The sequence below is a fragment of the Callorhinchus milii genome, unplaced genomic scaffold (assembly GCF_018977255.1).
Source record: "Callorhinchus milii isolate IMCB2004 unplaced genomic scaffold, IMCB_Cmil_1.0 Scaffold2, whole genome shotgun sequence".
Lineage (NCBI taxonomy): Eukaryota > Metazoa > Chordata > Chondrichthyes > Chimaeriformes > Callorhinchidae > Callorhinchus > Callorhinchus milii.
The window spans coordinates 107,096,735-107,116,719 of NW_024704743.1; the positions used below are offsets into that span (position 1 = coordinate 107,096,735).

The window sequence follows — 19,985 nt, forward strand, 5'->3', positions numbered from 1 at the left end:
TCCTCACAACAGTGCCCGTTGCCTTCACTCCACCGGGTCTGGCCTCCTCCTTGTCCCCTGAATCCTATGCTCCCACCATCAGCGGCCGTGCCTTCAGCCACTACCCCCCGAGGCTCTGGAATTCCCTTCCTCACCCCCTTCGCCTCGCCCCCTCTCTTCCTATTTTCAGGTCTCGGCTAAAGACCTTTCTTTTCGACCGCGCCTTTGGTCACCTTCTTCCCCCTCTCCCTGGCTCAGCCGTTATTGTGAAGCGCTCTGAGATGTCATCCGGCGTGGAGGACTCTATATAAATCCAAGTTGTTGTTGTTGTTGTGATGAACAACTGTTGTAAAAAATATATTTTAAGCTGCTTTCTGTTTAGATCTGTTTACATTTGTATAACGCTTTTCACGTCAGGAGGACGTCTCAAGGCGTTGGTTTAGCATTCTCATTTCTGAGTCAGAAGTTTGTGGTTTCAAGGCCCACATTGGGCTTTGAACTCACAGTATGAGCTGTCACTCCAATACAGTGCTAGGGGTGCGTCCTCCTGACGTGAAAGGCGCTTTACAAATGGAATCTTGTTGTTGTTGTTGTTAAGGAATGCAATCCTTTGGATGAGATGGTAAAAAAAGATTGTGTCTCCCTTGGCACTGTTCAAAAAGAGATGAAATTTAAAGCATTTCACAGTGCTGTGTGATTACTTCCAGTAGACTTCTGTGCACTGACAGCAATGTAAACATAAAGGAACATGTTATTATGGCAATAATTCCCACTTGTTCATTTAAATCAATATAATTCAAAAGGCTGATTGAGAAATGATAAATATAGAATAATATTAATCCTTGCATTTGATATAGTGCCTTCCACATCAGGACCACATCTCAAAGTGCTTCACAGAATTCACTCTCAAATGAGTGGCTGTGTATTTTTGTAGACAAACACAGCAATGAATTTTGCACGCAGCCACCTTTAACAAACAACCATGAAGTGAATGACGAATTTTGTTGTGGGGATTTTTTGCCAGAACATCAGGAGAACAGCTCTTTTCAAACAAGCTCAAGGGTAAACAACCTGGGGGTCCCCACGCCTTGGCTCCTGCCAACCCCGCACCCAACACTTTTAACATAAAAGCAGGACGCGTCCCTCCAGGAAGACGGCGTGCATTCCATTCCAATAAACATCTCTGGGATTTCCATGTGCGGGTGGGATGCAGGGAATTTTCAGTTTGGTTTCCACATGTGTCAGACACCCACCCGGCGCGCCACAAAAACAGACGTACACTCGCGGGGTACCGTACGTGAAACTCTCCCTAACGGCATCGCTCTCTGTTTATTATTTCTGTGTTTCGCACAACACCCAGTAGGATGTCACGCCTTCTTTAAGGTACGCTGTTCCGTGCCATCGCTGACCGATACTGGATGAAGTCATCAGTGAAGTATCTCTCTGAGCTCAATCATATCATATCACGGGACTATTTACTTAAGTTCACTCGTGACTTTTCCTGAGCAAACTGGAAATGTTACCCAGGGTAGAGCAGCCACACTCATCTAACACAGTGTACAGTGACTGGATCCAGTCCATCAATTATAGCAGCATTTGGTCACGGGTCCGTATCCTACCCCAAGCCCAGCTGAAATAATAATAAATAATGATTGTGGGGGTGGTGGGGGAAAGGCAAAAAGAAAAAAAAGTCCATTGGGTAAGGAAACGTTTATTATTATTATTATTACTAATCATAACAATACCTTGGGAGGCCCGCGCCACCACTCGACTGTCTGTTGACAGGACGTTGCTAGGAGACGCGCGGGACGGTTGTGAGAGAGAAAGCGAGAGAGGGGAGGGGGGGGGGGGGAGCTGCGCGCGCTCCCCGCCGTTTGTTTCCGTGACGTACTTCGCTCGAGGCGTCCGGGAGGTTGCGTCACTGGCAGCGCGAGCCCAACGGTCAGCGAGTCTCAGACGCTTGTCACGCGCGCACACGCATCCGCGCAGAGAGACGAGGCACCATTACCCCCTTCCCCGTTCACCCGCCGGCAACCGACCAGGTGAGGCGTTCGCGGCTTCTTGTTCTACCATTGTCCCATCTACACCCGGTAGGTACATCGTACGCGCGGTTTCTCTCGGTGTCGGTTGGGGTTTGAAGAGAAGGAAGGCATTTTTTTTAAAAAAAGGAAAATATTCGCTGGGTGAGCCGAAGAGAAGGGCGCCGTCGTCGTCGCCGTCGCCGTCTCTGCTGTTTCCTCTTTTGGGTCGGCGACCGACATAATGTGGTTTGGATTTTTCTGGGGACCTGCGAAGGGCAGTGTATGTGTGTGTGTGTGAGAGAGAGAGAGAGAGAGAGGTGGGGAAGAAGGAAGAGTCGTCAACACGACTACGTTGTTTCGTGATGTGCATGGAAATCTTTTATTTGGGGGGTGGGGGGGGGAGAGGAGAGAAAAGATGTCTTCTCTTTCTCTCCCCCCCCCCACCTCCACCCCCCCTCCTCCTTAACGTTGTTTATATAAATCACCAGCAACAGCGGGCGGGGCGAGGGGGTGGTGGTGCTGGAGAGGATCTCACTCCCCTCGGGGTTTTTGCGGGGGCCTGGGAGCGACGGGGCGGAAATTACACTGTGTTTGTGTTTGCATTGCTCACTTCCAGCCACGTCATGTGCACCACAAGAGTGCCGACTCTTTAGCCCACCTCTTTTCCAATGTGTTATAGATGTGTGTCTTGGAATATTTGGTTTAGAGGAGGCGAGAAAAATAAAGAGCATAGGAGGAAATGAGTGGAGTGATTCCCTCTTCCCCCCCCCCCCACACCATCCAGTTATTTTCCCCTTCTCATGGCCTCCTCTTTTGACTTGTGTTTTCTTTTTACCAGAGGGGATGGGTCTGTAGGATCCTTCCCAATACCTCACCCAATGGTCATTCACATATGACTCATCATTGTGAGTTACACTAGTAAATTGACCACAGAGAGATGTTGCCCTCCGGAAGGATCACAGACGGATAGCCTCGGTAGCGAGGAATCTTTACTTGCCTCACCCAGGACCCTGAAGCCAATTGTACTCACTCAATCAGCTAATGTAGTACATAACTGGAATTCAATTTTGTAATTTCTACTTTGACCTAGTCAGAGAATGTTTGGAGCTAATTGTTGTTTTTCTAAGATGTTCACAGTGTAATTGTGTATGTACTCCAATCTGGACAGTTCGTTCTCTCTCTGCAATCAGGGCTCTGCTCTCTCTTCCTTGTGACCTCTCTGTCGCTTTTGACGCTGTGGACCACTCCGTCCTGTACAATTGCTTCTGCCTCTTCACTCACCTCTGTGCATCTGCACTCTCCTGGCTCCAAGCCTACTTGACCCACTGTCTCCACCTCATCTCTGTTAACAGTTTCTCTTCCTAATTCTCAGCAGCCTGAGTTGGTTGCTGACTTTTAGTCAGCCATGTGATTGAAACGCATCGCTATGATTATGAGTATCCAAACCAGATTTCCATGAAAACCACCTCCACATCATGTCTTTGTTTACCTAAGTTCTCTGGTGTACAGTTCATGTGTCCGGGGGATTTGTTGGTTTTTAGGCTCTTGAGCCAATCTAAAATCACAGCCTCACTTATATTAAAGACCACAATCTCAAACAATGTTTAATGGATGTTGTTTAAAAAAAAGCCAATGCAGTTGTAGCCTCAATACGCAGCAAGATTGGAAATTTTGCAGCTATTGTTTTGATTGGTTTAATCCATTGCATTCCAAGAGATTAGCAAATGGCTTGGGAAAGCCTTGCATAGTTATTTGAGGAATTCTGTGTGATGTCTGAACTGGAGCATACTTATTAAGCTATAATGTTTATTTTTTTTCCTGTGCCTGCTTGTATTTCCCATTAGGACCAGAGCTTCACAATACAGATAATTTCCTGACATGTGATGAGATGATTTCATTAGGAATGGGGAAGTTGTTTTTCACATCAGATTGAGGCTAGAGTGTTGTCACATTGAAAACATTTTGTCTTAAGAAATGTCTGTAACATGTTGATGAGTATTGTATCACGGTTGCATGGAAATCTGCTTTCTTATCATTAAAATCTGATTTACAATTATTTTTAGCTGTTAACTATATTGAATCATGACAATTCTAATCCATTTTTTTTAAAAGCTCTGTAAATATGGGTTACAATACTTTGGCTTGTATAGTAATGTAGTTTAGTTCACCAAGAGGATGTCATGACCGGAAAGGGTCAGAGAACATGTGTTCCTGTTTATTTTAGCAGTATTCAGCCTGGGAGAAACAAAGCATTTACAGTAAAGCCCAAGTCATCGTCATCTAATTAAGAATTTGCAACTAGCAGGGATTGATGACTAAGCTAATTTTACAATTTATTATTTATATCAATCAATCCACCAATACTGATTATGTAGGTTTTTCACTACCAAATCAATGGTTTCAAACAGCCAAGTAGCCGTTTTCAATTTTTCACAAAGTACTGTAGGTGAATGACTAGCTACTTAAATCATCTAAATTTTAAATTGAATTATTTTTCTGGTTTCTATTAAAATGTCCGTTTTTTTAGGTTGCAGAATTGCAATAATATCTTGGGTATCAATTTTCCTGTGCCTTATTGCCTGACAGTTGTCACGTTTGTCATTTGCTTATTTGAGAAAACAGCATTTTATTTTTCCTTCCACTTTATGAATTTGGTTCAGTCTGCAATATGAATTAAAATGTTCATTACAAACAGTAGCTACAATACAAAATTACATTTGGATAGTGCCTTTCACGTCGGAAGAATGTCACAAGGCGCTGGACAGTCAGGGATTTGTTTCAAACTGAAACAGAGTGCTGAGTACACTTGCCAAGAGGAAGGTTGAACGAATCTTAAAGGCATGATTCAGCATGTGAAAACCGTGTGAGGCAAAAATATCAACGAAAACAGATGGTTTACCGAATTGCTAGATTCCCAAATAAATTGAATTAAGACTCCTTTAAGTCATGCACAAGATGTGTAGTGCTTTCTGCAGTGGGTATGCATTGCAAAGTTGGTGGAATCTTAAATCAAAAACCATGACAGAAACTCACTTTATTGAAATTGCATAAGCAAAAAGTTCCTTCTGCAGCTTTCAATTTTGAGCCTATGAATGGACAACATCATGCATTCTTGGTGGGGAGCTGGTGGTTGATCTACATGGCTCAATAAAGGAACCTGGGGTTGTAGGTATATTCTCAACCCTGTGGTTTAAAAAAACAAAACAAATGCCGAGTGATCTGAGTTAGGCAAGTTGGATGGAATTTACTTGTGTATTGGTAAAATGGCATTTTTTCTATATTTAGGGAGAGTATAGGCCAACAGCTTTTAAATCAAATTTATTAATTTCAGTTAGTGAAGGCTCAAACCTATGCTTGTCAGATGTCAATTTACCACCTAGATACTATCCTCCTTGGGGGAAGATAAGCCGCTTCTCTTTGGAGCTTCTCTTTGGTAATCTAGTTCCTAAACCAGGTAAGTCTGCAGGACTCCAGGCTGATGTCAATCCAGTCTGATCGGCAGGAATTCGGTCAGCAGACCCACTGGGAGCATGGATTTTCCCCACTGTACTCTTCGTAAACATGGAAACCAAATCTATAATGGGTAAGGTGGTCCTAGTGGAAATTTGCCAGATAGTGCTGTCAAGCTTTGCTGTTTTAGTGATTAAACTCCCAACTCCAATGCACACTGTGGTCCCCAAGCATTGGCTCTTGCTAACCTGTACCTAACCATCTCTGGAATAAGATAAACAGGTACATCCTACTAGGGCATTTTACATTCCATTCTCGGTATGTGTATGAGGTATACGTGAAGCTCTGTCTGGTTTGGATACTCTTAAGCATAATGATGGTTTACTGCTTGTGTCAGACACTGTTGATTAAAATAAATTCTGGTGAATTGCATGTTCAAAATGTGATTTAGACAAATGTAGATTTGCTTAGATGCGTATTAATACATTGTACTACAATGCTTTTATAAATAAGTATATATGAGGTACAAAATATTTAAGGAGTTTTTCTTTTTTCAAAGGTTTTACATTCGAGCAAAGATGTCTTTGTACCCATCCTTAGAAGACCTCAAGGTAGACAAGGTGATGCAGGTGTGTATGAGGATATTATTTTTAATTTCAGTTAAAATGGCTTTATATAATAATAATCTTTGCATTTGTTGTAGCATTTTAACATGTCAAAATGCCTCAAAATGCTTCATATGACTTTATTGCAAAGTGCAGTAACCATTTGTAGACTGCCAGAAACTGGTTGAAGCAGAAAGCATCAATATGCTTAAAATTCCGACACAGACTAGTTGGGCTGAATGGCCTATTTTATACTGCAACGTTCTATGTAATGTGTGTGCAGCAAAGTCCAACAAATGGCCATGAAGTGATTGAAAATAAAATAATAATAATTCTTGCATTTGATATAGCGCCTTATCATGTCTTCAAGACATCTCAAAGCGCTTCACAGAATATACTGTGAAGTGAATGACTGTATATTTTATGGGAGAAACGCGGCAGCCTATTGTGCACAGCAGTGTTCCACAAATGGAAATGACCAATTTATTATTGTTTCTTACTTTGTGGCTTTGATCCGTGGAAAGCCTCAAATTGGTTTGGGTTTAAGGCAAGCGCAGAGTGCAAATTAGCGAGTTTAATCTCAAGAGGGGAAGTGGGGGGGTCTTGTTTCCAAGTCGGCAAGGGCACAAGTTGATGAATAAATACTCTTGTGCGGATACAGAACGATACGACTTTCATTTACATGCTTAATTCGCATTAGGAAGTGTCCAGGCGTTTTAACAGCTGCAATTACTCTGACAGCTGCTGGTAGTACTGGTACCCGATCATATTTATCTGAAGGATTTGGGGCCAGGACACCAGAAGAAACGTTTTTTTTATATCTCTTAATATCACCTGAACAGACACACAGGTTGTCTCATCCAAAGGACATTCCCTCCAAAAATGCAGTGCTTCCCCATGAATGCATTGGGCTGTCACCCTAGATTATGAACTCACAAGTCTCAATTTGGCGCTTGAATTGCAATGTACCTAATATATAGCACGGGTGCACAAATACCAAACCCAACATCTGGCACTTTTACCTAATCCTGTACAGTTTTCAAATGTCTTAATGCTCCAAATATAGTGTATTTGCTGCAAGTATAGATTGTGTTAGGCCACCCATAAGCCTTTTTTGTTTATCGGCAATGCAATCCATGATCAAAAGGAAATAATAATATTCCATTGGTTGGTGAGTCAGTAACAAGAGAGCACATATTTAAGATGCTTAGAAAAACGAATTAGAGTAGGTTAGGAAAAATATGTTTACAAAAAGCTTGTTTGGAATGTGGAATTCTCTGCCATAAACATTGATAAAGAGTTCATAGATTTTTTTTAAAAAAAAGGGTATTAAATACCTGAAAAGGGAAATGTTGAAGGACGTGGGATTAAAGCAGTAGAGTGGAATTAGATTAGGTTGCTCATGTAGAAAAGAACTTGAATGCAGGCTTGATCGGTCAAATAACCTGCTAGCATACTGTAACTTTTCATGATATCTTTTTAGTTAAATCCATTCATCCTAGATGTTACTCGGCTTGCATCAAGGCTGGTTAGTATATATTGTCATGAGTCAATTCACTTTACAATATATTCTGTGAAGCGCTTTGAGAGTCTTAATTTTTGCTATTAATTTTTGTATTGTATTCCAAATTAGACAACAATGCATCCGACAATGTTCCTTCCACTTATGGAATTAATTATGACTTATTGTAAATTTCTGCCTTTCATAATTTATTGTAGGTTTTAGCTTAGTATCATTTACAAACTGGGATATACATATCCCTGTTCTCATAAATGTACCTCTATTCCCACAACTCATATACTCGCCTCAATTCCCACATCCCACATTTATTTATCTCATCAAAGATAGATGTGGTAGAGTTGCAATGTAAACATGCTGTAATGAAAGTCAATTAATAATTAAGTTATGAAGCCCAAACTATACATAAAAATGCAGCCCATTGAGATAGGGTTCATTGATGTACAAAGCTAAGATCTAAAACTGGTTGGGCTGGAGGGAAACCACTTTTATCTGCTATCAGAATGGCAATCTGTCATTTTATTACGTCAGATATCTCATTTAACTTTGTTTCTCACTGAGCACAGAATGCTTCAGAAGAACTTGGCTTTCTAATTTAGAAATAAGTGCTAAATGCCCTGGATGGAAGCTCAAAAGAACTGAGGCTTCTTTGTCTATATAATTATGTGTGTCCTTTTTTCGTCCCCTCCTTCTCATACCCAGCAGTCCTGATTTTCTCATAATTTACCAACTTTCAGTCTTTTTTTCTACTCCTTGTGTTAATTTTGCTTTCTCATAATATTAGGCATAGTAACACCCATGGGTAGTTACTTTAAGGTCAGACATTATTACTTCATTTTTAAAATCAATGTTATTAACGACTGAACAATTTTACGGTTCAGTTGATTTAAAGAGCATTATCTCAGTAATAAATTGTGTTGACTTGGACTTTCATTATAGCATTTGTTTACATTGTAACTGCCACAGTAGATTTTTGATGAGGTAAATATGTGCTGAACTTCCTCATAGATAGAAAATTGTTCTCAGGGAGGGCGAGGATAGATTTCTTACTTTGAATTCCCTCCATTGCCACACTCCTACCTCTGTGACGTCTAAACCCTACTGACCTGGTAGCTGCCTTTGCTGAATGAACTGCTTCATGTCCTCTGCCTTATCCACCATTATGGAATCCCTCAGACTCTCTCGCACACTAGATTAGACACCCTTTTTACTTGTTCTGTTCCATTCAAACTCCCAATTTTTCAAGTCCCCTGCATCATAACTATAAATCCTCATCCCTGGTATTGACCTTACCAATGTAAAACTGCAACCTTTCCATGGATTTGACTTTTATTCCCTGTAATAAGGTGCCCAGAATTTCAATGAGTATTCATCCATAGTAATGAGTGTTCCATATTCTCTTTAACTATGTCCTTTAAGATGCGTTTTGTATGTTAAAAAGTGAGATAATTAAGTAGGTATTTGTTGGAGGGAAGTAATCAAGGGATGGATCTGTCCTGACGTAATATAACAGCCAACTAGCTGGATTAACAGTGGGAAATTTACAAATTCTTAATCATGGAAAACGGTTTCTATGCATGCTAAAGAACCTGTCTGTTGTTTTCTATTTTAAAGGAAAAGTAACTGCAGATGAAAAGTTTAGTTTAATGCCTCAGTGCTGTTTCAGTCCTTAGCACAAATTCTGAAGAAGATGGAAACTAGCTATCAAATGTACAGGGTGACCAAAAATGTCTTGATACCATTACAATGTCTAATAACTCTTAAAGAAATGATGATATGTTTTTTGTAGATAGTATAGTAGATATCACAGCGTTTTGGTCACCCTGTATTTTCAAATTAATTTAGGTCACTGTTTGCTGATCTGGAATAAAATCTGCTTCATGTAGTGAAATTTTGAATATCAATTGAAGATTTTCTTAGGCCTTCCAGTGATACTCTTAGGAAAATGATCCCGTTCAAACTTTGGTATTTGTACAGTAGTGAGGAGCGGCCCCAGCCTTATTGATTTATATGTCTGGTGTTGTTTGTTATTTCCCTCAGCCTCAGCTGATTGTACAGCTGATCCAATCCGGCTTCCGTGCTGCCCACAACATGGAAACAGCCCTGGTCAAAGTCACTAATGACATTCTGAACATCTGTGAGCAGGGCTCCCTCTCACTCCTTGTCCTCCTCGACCTCTCTGCCGCCTTCGACACTGTCGACCACTCCATCCTCATACACCACCTCTCCGCTTTACTCAATCTTCACGGATCTGCCCTTGCCTCACCGTCTCCACTTTGTTGCCTCTAACGGTTTCTCCTCCAGCCTCCGTATTGTCACGTTTGGCATCCCCCAGGGCTCTGTCCTTGGCCCTCTTTTTAATATCTATATGCTCCCCTTTGGTGACATCATCCGCAGGCATGGGGTCAACTTCCACATGTATGCGGATGACACCCAACTCTATATTTCTGCCTCAACAACAACAACAAAATTACATTTGTAGAGTGCCTTTCACGTCGGGAGGACGTTCCAAAGCGCTGCCTCCACTCTCAACTCCAGGACCACTGCTGTCCTGACAGACTGCCTGTCGAACATCAAGTCCTGGATGAGAGCAAATTTCCTACAGTTGAACATGAACAAGACTGAGGCCCTCCCGATTGGCTCGCGCCAGCGCCTCAGCATCTCAGGCTCTGGCAGCATCAACTTCCATGGTTGCACACTACAACTCACCAAACCAGTCAGGAACCCAGGTGTCTTGTTCGACCCTCAACTGTCTTTTCTTCCCCACATTCAAGCCATGAACCGCTCTGCCTTCCCTCAGCTCCATAACATCGCCCGACTCCGCCACTACCTCAACCCTCAAGTCTCTGAAACTCTTGTTCATGCCTTCACCACCTCCAGGCTCGACTATGCAAACGCCCTGCTTGTCGGACTTCCCAACTCCTCCCTCCACAGGCTGCAGATAATCCAGAACTCTGCAGCCCGTGCCCTCTCCCGCACCAAACTCCGTGACCCCATCTCCCCCACTCTCACCCGACTCCCATTGGCTCCCTGTCCTTCAGAGGATCCAGTTCAGGATCCTGGTCCTCACATACAAAGCTCTCCATGGCCTCGCCCCACCCTACCTCTGCGACCTCCTAACCCCCTACCAACCCGCCCGTTCCCTCTGCTCAGCCGGCTCTGGCCTGCTCCAAGTCCCCCGACCCACCCGCCCCACCATTAGCGGGAGAGCCTTCAGCTACTCTGCCCCCAACCTCTGGAATTCCATTCCCCAGTCACTCCACCTCGCCCCATCCTTCAAGTCCCACCTCAAGACCCTTCTCTTCGACCATGTCATCGGCCACCCGCCTTCCCTCCCTTCTCCCCTCCCCCCTCCAACCCCAGCTCGGGTCTGAAATGGCCTTGGGACGTCCTCCCGACGTGAAAGGTGCTATACAAATGTAATCTTGTTGTTGATTGGCTAAGATGGTTTTGTTTGATAAATGTGAATCTACAGTTGCCTACATGTCTGTATATTTTGTATTTAATCACATTGTCATTGCTTATTATATGGTTTATCAATTGTCTGTTTTTAGGCTCAATCAGAATTTGCTTCAAATTCTGCAGCTCTTGCTGCTTTACCTGAATCTACAGCTGCTGAGTCTTCAGGTAAATATTTTGGGGGGATGGTGGGAAGAGTTTGTAACATAAGTAGTACTACAACTGTAATGGTCAGTTGATGGCATATGCAAAAGAAATGGTAGCATATCTGACTGCATTTGCATTTCAGTAGTTCCATGAAAAAGGTGCACTTGTAACACCCTTCAAGAATATCCAGTTCCATGTGAAGGTGCATTAAAATGCATGTGCATTAAGATATGAAACGAGTTTGCCCACATGTTCCTAGGTTCTGGCACTACCCTTGCATAGCTTTTTTAAAAAAACTGTACCAGTCTAGTGCCACCTATCAAAATCTTGAAATCCAAGGATTCAGAAAAAGCACTGGGATTGCATCGTCTGGTTCCACTCATCTAATGTCTGTGCCCACTACACTGGTACCAGCCCAATATTGCACTGGTCCCTTCCATGTACCAATCTGGTACTACTTGGCTTTTTTTGTTTATTTTTACATCATTCCTGAATTTGGGGTTCCTCAGGAGCAATGGTAATGTCTTAATCTCATTGCCTTTTTTACCGTTGCAACTTTCTGTAGAGCAAATGCATGTTACTTCCACCCACTGCCATTTCAAACTTTATTAACAGATTGTTTAAGGCAGATTATATAAATTATTAGTAATTAAAGATCTTTTTACACATACTAGACTACTACATTTTCATAATGAACAAAGCTTTTTGCTGACCTTTTTTTCTTCACAGACCTTTATCCTCGCCTTTACCCCGAATTGTCTGAGTATATGGGGCTGAATCTGCACTCTACAGAGGTACAAAGGAACTTGGCTGTGGTTGGAACATCAGGAGTAAGTGATTGTATCCCCTGCTTCTTTATTTCACTACACAACTGACATTTGTTTCTCATGCTGTTTATGATATGGCAATTGACAGGAGCCAAACAAGTGAAAATGCACACATCTTGATTTTAAAGTAAGCTAGATCTGGAAATTCCCATTAATGTATGCATATATCCAAGCAACAGGAATGTTCTGAATGTGGTTGTTTTTGCTGTCATGAGATCTGAATGGTGGATCTGAAATCCCTTGTCAAATGGAAAATTTTGTTTTACAATCTAACTGGGAGTTTTAATCCAACAGCAAACTGGTGGTAAATCATCTTCGAGTTTGATGATTGCACCGGTAACCGGAAATGATGTGGGACTCCGAAGAGCTGAAATCAAACATGGTATCCGGGAAGTCATTCTCTGCAAGGACCAGGATAGAAGAATTGGCATTCGCGTGAAATCTATTGATAATGTGAGTACAATTGACTAGCCTGGGGTGAGCTGTTTCTGCTTTACAGCAGAAAACATGTAGAAACTGATTCTTATTTTAAAAGAAACCTTTCATTCCTATTAGCCACAATACTAATAATGGAGCTACAATTAGGTTCTCATTTGGAACTGGGAAGGGCAGAAGCTAAGTCCATCCAATTGTATTCCACTGGACTACTTGCTGGATTTCACAATGAGCTGTAAATATGTGCAACCAGACCCTTGAGTGCCTGTAGCCCCGGAAATGTTTCCACATCAGAGTTGATGTTTTCACTCTGGTTTTCCATGGAGGTGAATAGAATACTTGTTCAAGTATAGATTGAATATGTTTCATGAGAGAAATTAGTTGAATAATATGACAGATGGATATTTAAATTAATCTGTTGAGAAATACTTTTATTTGATCCCATTATTTTTTCTGATATTAAAGTTATAGATAGTAATATGATACTTTTACTCTTCTGAAAAAAACATAACCAATGCATTATATAATTGTATGAATTTTCCTATGACATTGTTTCTTTTGCCTATAGGGTATCTTTCTTCAGCTAGTTCAAGCGAACTCTCCAGCCTCTATGGCTGGTATGAGGTTTGGTGACCAGATTCTACAAATAAATGGTGAGAATTGTGCAGGCTGGAGCACTGACAAAACTCACCAGGTACTGAAAGATGCAAATGATGAAAAGATCACAATTATTCTGCGCGACCGGTAAGAGTTTGTTTTGTTTCCCTCACTGTAACTTTATCATAAATTGGTACATGTTTGTTTTCCCACACAGGAAAGTAATAACACAGGAGGGTGCTACATAAGTGCAAGGTTTTGTTGTTGTAATATCTGCTGAGTCATTGTGGGGAAGCGGAGGGCAGGGTTTGGTTTCATAATAATCCTTGCCTTCAATAATCCAAACTTCTTCATGTGCCAAAATGCTTCACAGGATTTTAAATCAATGTAGAGAGAACTCCAAATTGCAGTGTACAAGATGATCTTTTTCCATATAATCAGTAAATATCAACATTTAAAAAAATTAACTTCCTCTTTAGAAAACACTTGGAAACACTTATGAGTAAGAATGTCATTTGAAGCCTTCTTGGGAATTGAAATACACATGTTTTGCAGTGAATTAGTTGCCTGATTTATTAAACCTTTGATATTAACCTCAATGAATGTTATTATTTTGTACAGGCCTTTTCAACGTACAATCACTATGCATAAAGACAGCACAGGACACGTTGGCTTCATTTTCAAGAATGGAAAAATTATCTCAATCGTGAAAGACAGCTCAGCAGCCAGGAATGGGCTCCTGACCGACCACAGCATCTGTGAGATTAATGGTCAAAATGTCATTGGACTAAAGGTGAGAAGTTTTGGCATTTATTACTATCGAGATCTGGTCTGAAATTTCCAGCTAAGTGTAATTACAATGCCAATAATTACATTTACCAGTTTTTTTCGGGCTGGTACTGGCATTGTAGTTGTTTGAATCCTGTGTGCAGAAGGAGATAGTGAAGAAGCTATCCTCTACTTGTGGGGTTTAAACCAAGTTAAAGTCAATACTGTATCTCTGAAGGCCAGCAAGGATGCTAAAGCGGGGTGGTGGGGTGGGGGGCACTAGGAGAGTGGGTCGACATATATGTGTGCGGGCCTGTGGATTTTTTATTTTTAGGTCTGAATTCTGGGAGCCCGGGGGTTTCCTGTATAGTTTATTTTTGCTGGAAGTGGAGAATTGGAGGCACAAATGTTGCATTGTTCGATTTACATTTGCACAAATTTGTCTCAACTAAAATGTATCTAAATAGTTTAGATGCACTTGTGCATCACAGTAGTATTCAGTAGAGCTTTAATAATTGACTTTCTATATAGAAACAAGTCAATACCTACAGAAGTGAAAGTAAATGGTGTAAATTGAATTGTACAAATATGAATTTTGTATTTCATATTAAATACTATTTATAACTAATATTTTTAAGATTTCCATTTTTTAAAAAAATCATTGGTGTTCCAGATATTGTGTTTTTAAACCTGATCAATTGTTCAGCACTTTTCTATTTTCCAAACTCTGAGGAGATGCTGGATTTCTTTGAGTACAAAATTGAGGGGATCTGATCAGCTACCTCCACCCTCCCAACTGCCGAACCCTACCCATCCCTCCCTCCACATTCTTGATCCTGTCTCCCTCACCTCCCTCATCACCATCCAGGGATGCACTCCACCTCACCAAGCCAGTCAGGAACCTGGGCATCTTGTTTGACCCTCAACTGCCCTTTCTCCCCCACATCCATGCCATAACTCGCTATGCCTTCCCCCACCTCCACAACATTGGCCAACTCCGCCACCGCCTCAGGCCGCGAAATCCTCATACACCCGTTCGTCACGTCAAGGCTTGACTATGGAAATGCCCCCTTGTCGGCCTCCACAAGCTGCAGATGATCCAGAACTCTGCAGCTCGCGTCATTACCCCCACCCTCGCCCGACTGCACTGGCTCCCCATCCCTCAGAGGATAGAATTCAATATCCTTGTCCTCACTTTCAAGGCGCCCCACGGCCTTGCCCCTCCTACTCTGATCTGCTGACTCCCTATCAACCAGTCAACTTCCTCCGTTCAGTTGGCTGCGGCCTGCTCTGTCTCCCAAACTTGGGGATCTGTTATGTATCGGGCTAAGTTAGATAATTTTTGTATACTTCAGTAAAAATAGAATTCATAGACTTGCTTATAAATTAATATAATTTGTATTAGTACAGTGAAGCAGTTAGCTGTAGGTGTGAATATTTTAACCTTTTCCTTTTCTCTATGACTAAACAGGACACCCAAATTGCAGACATTCTGGGGTCAGCATCAAATGCAATAACCATTACCCTAATGCCTTCGTACATACAGGAACATATGTTGAAAAGGTAGGCATTGCCATTTGACAATATTCACCAGAGTTTCATTTATTTGGAACATATTGAACATATTTCTGAAAATGGTTGGATGGTTTAAACATTTTTTAGCTTTACCAACTCATATTGAAGTATTAAATTAAACCTGACAAATATATTGAATGTAACCTCAATTTATTGGTGATCAATAGTGAAATAATACTGTTATTGCAGTGACCATGGTTTATTATTAAGAATAATCAAAAAATCCTTACATTTGGTATAGCGCCTTTCACATTGGGAGGGTGTTCCCAAATTACTTCACATCTGACTGTCTTGTGCAATGTGAAAATTTTTAATTATAATTCATCTGCTGCTAGCAAACTAGTTCAGACATGGCATGTTATGAGTACAGTGAATTGTGGAGAACAGACTTCATTAATTGAATCCTAAGATTGACTCCACAAGCTGATATTTACTGAAGGGAACAGTTGTGTAAAAATGATTCATTTTAGGTCAAAGATGGTCTGATAATTAGTGTCCAGGTTCAAATGTAAAGAATTATTTGAACAAGTACACAGGGCCTGCCTCTATTTATGGAACTATATCTAAAGCATCAGCCTGGCTCAATTGGTCTTCTCTTGAGACAGAAGGTTGTGGGTTCTAGCACCACTTCAGATCTTTTGAGTTTACAGTCTATCCTGATACTGCACTCTGGTGCAGTGCTGTATTGTTAAAGGTGTTGTCTTTCAGATTAGACTTTAAAATAGAAATCCCATCTACATGTTCAGGTGGATGTTAAAGATCCCATGGCACTATTCAAAAAAGAATTCTTCCTGGTGTCCTGGACAGCAGTCCTCTTGGTAAAATTGGTTGTTTGTCTCTGGGCTGTTTTGAGGGATATTGTTGTGCACAAAATGACTGTTGCATTCCCCTACAAATAGTTGTTATCACAGCAAAATCAGGTTAACTGCTTTGAGACATTTTAATGATGTGATAAGATGCTACATCAATTTCAGGATTATTATCAGAACTGATGAAGGGAGAAATTGAAAGAAAGAATTGGTATGTTTAGTATTGAGATGCTAATGTTTAATTATTAATATAAGCCAAATTTGATTTATAAATTAAATTCAATGCATTGTATGATATAAGTTTGTTAGTGGTCCCAAACTCACAATATTTATAGTGATCAATCGAAACTGAATACCATTTGCGGTAAATAACAGCTGATTCAACACGATAGACGAGATGAACTAATTATTTTTCTTATTCTTTAGGATGGCCTCAAGCATTGTTAAGCAGCTTATGGATCGCTCTCTTCCTGAGGTGTAAGGTCTCATGATTTGTGAGCTTCAGTGATATATGGTTGTTCATCCTTAGTCTAGTTAAAGCAGCAGTTTAGAGAATACCTGGCTTCCACATCAAGACAGTTTTTTAAATAAGTGTAAAAAAGGCAGTTAATCTTTGCTGCATAGGAGTATAATTGCTGTTCTGTATTACACTTAAAGCAATGTACAAAATATTAGTTCTTATCTACTCAATACTATTTGTTTACAATACATGGTAAAATGGCACATTAACTTTTTCCATTCCTAATCATTTATGTATTTCATCGTTCCGTATACTTTCAATTGGATTATGTGCAGAATTTGAGTTGAGATTTAGCAGTGTTGAAGGATACTAAATCTAGCAAAATTGTGAATAGTTCTGGTTTCAACTCTTATCTATGTCTTTGACTACCTGTTATGCTTTTTTACAATTCACTTTTGAACACAATGCATGTTTTTGACCTGATCATAATTATTTTAATACAATATAACTTTATGTATCCTAATTTACTAGTTTTCAGTGTACTCACTTCTCTCATTACCTATAATTAATGACCTCTAGGAAGCCTTATGAATGCAAAGCTAATTTTTGACTATTTGCAAATAAAGCATCTTGAAAAGGATTTAACACTTTCATTGTCTTTACTCATTTTAGACACACTGCATTACTTTCCTTAAGAGCAAGATAACATTTGCAGATGATAACCAATGTGGAGGAATTGGGTTAAAATCCAAGATCTTATAGTGAGAGCTCAAACAGGCATAGACATGTAGGTCGGTGGATCGGATGAATGCAAGGTACTGTATTTAGGAAGCAAAAGTGGACTGATGTAGTTTGTAAGACAGAACATTCCAAATTGTAACTTTCAGATGTAGTTATCTTGTACTATGTTGAAATAGTGAGGCAGAAACAAAACAAGGAGCGGAGGTCTTTTATCTGATATGTGAAAAAGAAACTGGGTCAGGGCTCAGACAAGGTGCCACTTATATTAAGCATTTTGGTTTATCATTTAAAAAAAATGATCTATGGAAAAGCATAAACCATCCAGGAAGGTTTTAAATGAAAAAGTACAATATTTTATTTACCTGCTAACACTCTCAAAGAATGGAAGCCTTAAATACATAATAAAATGAAACTAAACACAAATTCAATTTAAACATTTGGTACACGTTATGTACACCTAGGGATAAATATTTTAGAACAATGGAAAGTCTTGCCTTTTACACCATGTTATTATGTTCAGTCTCCAAATCACTACAAAACTTTGGTTTAAGAATGATGCAACGAAAATGTAAAAATAACTTTCCATTTATTGGATATTTACCCCTGTTTCTCAAAGTGCTAATAATATACCCACTATGACTTTAAATATCAAATACAAATATTTTGATTTGTTATGTAAAATCACTATCATACCAGAGGCTATTGAGGAAATGTTTTCAAGCACTCTGCCTTCCAACTAAAACAGATTTGCATAGCAAAAACAAAGTAGATGAGGGATAAGCAAAAATACCACATCTTCACCATGAAAAGGACAAATCAGTATGCTTTTCTTGTAAACAGTGGATGCTCATAAAGAAATGTTGACCTAACTAGTGAGTTTAAATTATTGCCCAATATTGCAATTAATAGGATTGCAAAAGACTGCCCACATTAGTGGGGTGAGCTTCCATTGTACCTTAATGACAACATTCTAAGTCGGTGGCAATTTGTGTCAAATAGGAAATCAGTTTTGTTCTGCAGCCAAATTTCTAGGAGAAATCAGACTGGCGGTGCAGGACGCTTTCCCCAATCCCTGCTGGTTTGTTTGCAAACCACCTTACTGGAGATTTTTTTAATAAATAAAAGCCTAAAATATTTCAAGTATTAATGTTGTGGGAAACGTTTAATGTCTATAAATTACTAAATTAAACTAGATGCACTTTGCATACATATATAGGAGGGAAATGAGATTTTACTAGTCAATATCTAGAGCACAAGTTGAGAATTGCACAACTGTGATGGCAGATAATGGTCACAAAAAGGCAGGCTGGTTCAACATGCAATATGAAGTTTACACATTCCTTATAACAGCTATTGTACCAAAGAACACTCAATGCCATTACAGTATATGAACAATATGATACATTTGTAAATGAATCCCAGTGCACAAAAAACTACATCCACAGTTGAATATGCCAAAAACAGAAAGATGTTATAATAATTACATGTAACTGAACCAATTATAGTATTTCCATTGGCCAACAATGATATAGAAAGCTGTTGATAATGAAATTTGCTACTGACATGGCATATTTTACTTTGCCACATCTTGAAGTACCAACCTCCACCAAAAATTATCTAGACCTTTTGTGAGGAGTAATCCTTTAGATCTTTTGATAACTGTACTTAAAATACAAGTAGACACAGATTTTGGTTAGGAACTACTCCAGATGTAGATGTCCAAGATATTTTCTACAGTAAAAGTCAGCCACTAAAAGGCAGTAAGGCACAATCATTGAACGAAAACACCGCGATTCATATAAGTTATAAGGCTGAACATTTTATTTCAAGAGTCAATACTTTTCATTAAAATATGTATATATTTCAATAGCTATTCAGTTTGATCTGAATGGTCTCCACTCCACATTATTTGAAACCAGAGTCAAACTACAATATTATCTAAGTTGAAAAGGAAAATGGCTTAATGTGGCTGAAAACACCTTTGTGCTTCCAGCTTTTTATTTTGGAGCTGGCTTGTTTCATACACATGCTTGGTCAAAGAAAACATCATCAATAACTTTTGTAAATGCACATTGTTATATTGAATGCAGAATAACTGATTCTATAGTAACCAGACTAAAAGGCAAGATATACCCAACTGTACAGAATTTGGTTAAACCCAAGTAAAATTACACAAGCATTTCCCCATATTATTTTAAATTTCTATTTCAGAAATACTCAATACTTTGCTTCTCAGCTGTGTAGTTGCACAGCATTGGAGTAAGAAGACCCAAATTTGCTTTCCTCCTTGTACATTGTTGCATTAAGCAAAAGGTTCGCATATTTCAGATGGGAGATAGAATAACACATTGTGAGTTCAAAATAAATTGCGTTATACAGCTTTAAAACCAGTCTTCACTTCAATTTTTATTCTTTTTAAAAATCACTGTATATTAAAGTGTGATTTCAGAAAAGGCACTTAGTAATGGAGCTTCCAGAAAATGATCTGTTTATCTTCTCCTCCTGTTATGATGCTACTGCATTGCTCGTTCATCCAAATACATGTGACAGCACCTTACGAAAAACACAAGATAAAGTTTCAAAAATAATTTAC

General features: G+C 39.8%; 2 protein-coding genes across 3 annotated transcripts in view; one reads left to right on the forward strand and one right to left on the reverse strand.

Moving 5' to 3' along the window:
- Positions 1-1,890: 1,890 nt before the first annotated feature.
- On the forward strand, positions 1,891-17,301 carry sdcbp (syndecan binding protein). Of its 2 annotated transcripts, none has more exons than XM_007896710.2 (9): positions 1,891-2,069; positions 6,010-6,079; positions 11,129-11,201; positions 11,910-12,010; positions 12,302-12,460; positions 13,011-13,186; positions 13,661-13,832; positions 15,279-15,370; positions 16,618-17,291. In XM_007896710.2, the coding sequence occupies exons 2-9, from the start codon at positions 6,029-6,031 to the stop codon at positions 16,670-16,672; spliced, it is 879 nt and encodes a 292-aa protein (XP_007894901.1). In that variant the 5' UTR covers positions 1,891-2,069; positions 6,010-6,028; the 3' UTR covers positions 16,673-17,291.
- A 421-nt stretch (positions 17,302-17,722) lies between these two features.
- Positions 17,723-19,985, reverse strand: part of nsmaf (neutral sphingomyelinase (N-SMase) activation associated factor) — a 48,490-nt gene continuing 46,227 nt past the window's right edge. Inside the window, exon 31 of the mRNA XM_042332626.1 lies at positions 17,723-19,945. Coding sequence (XP_042188560.1) covers positions 19,851-19,945 — 95 coding nt within the window. The 3' untranslated portion in view covers positions 17,723-19,850. The remainder of the gene's footprint in view (positions 19,946-19,985) is intronic.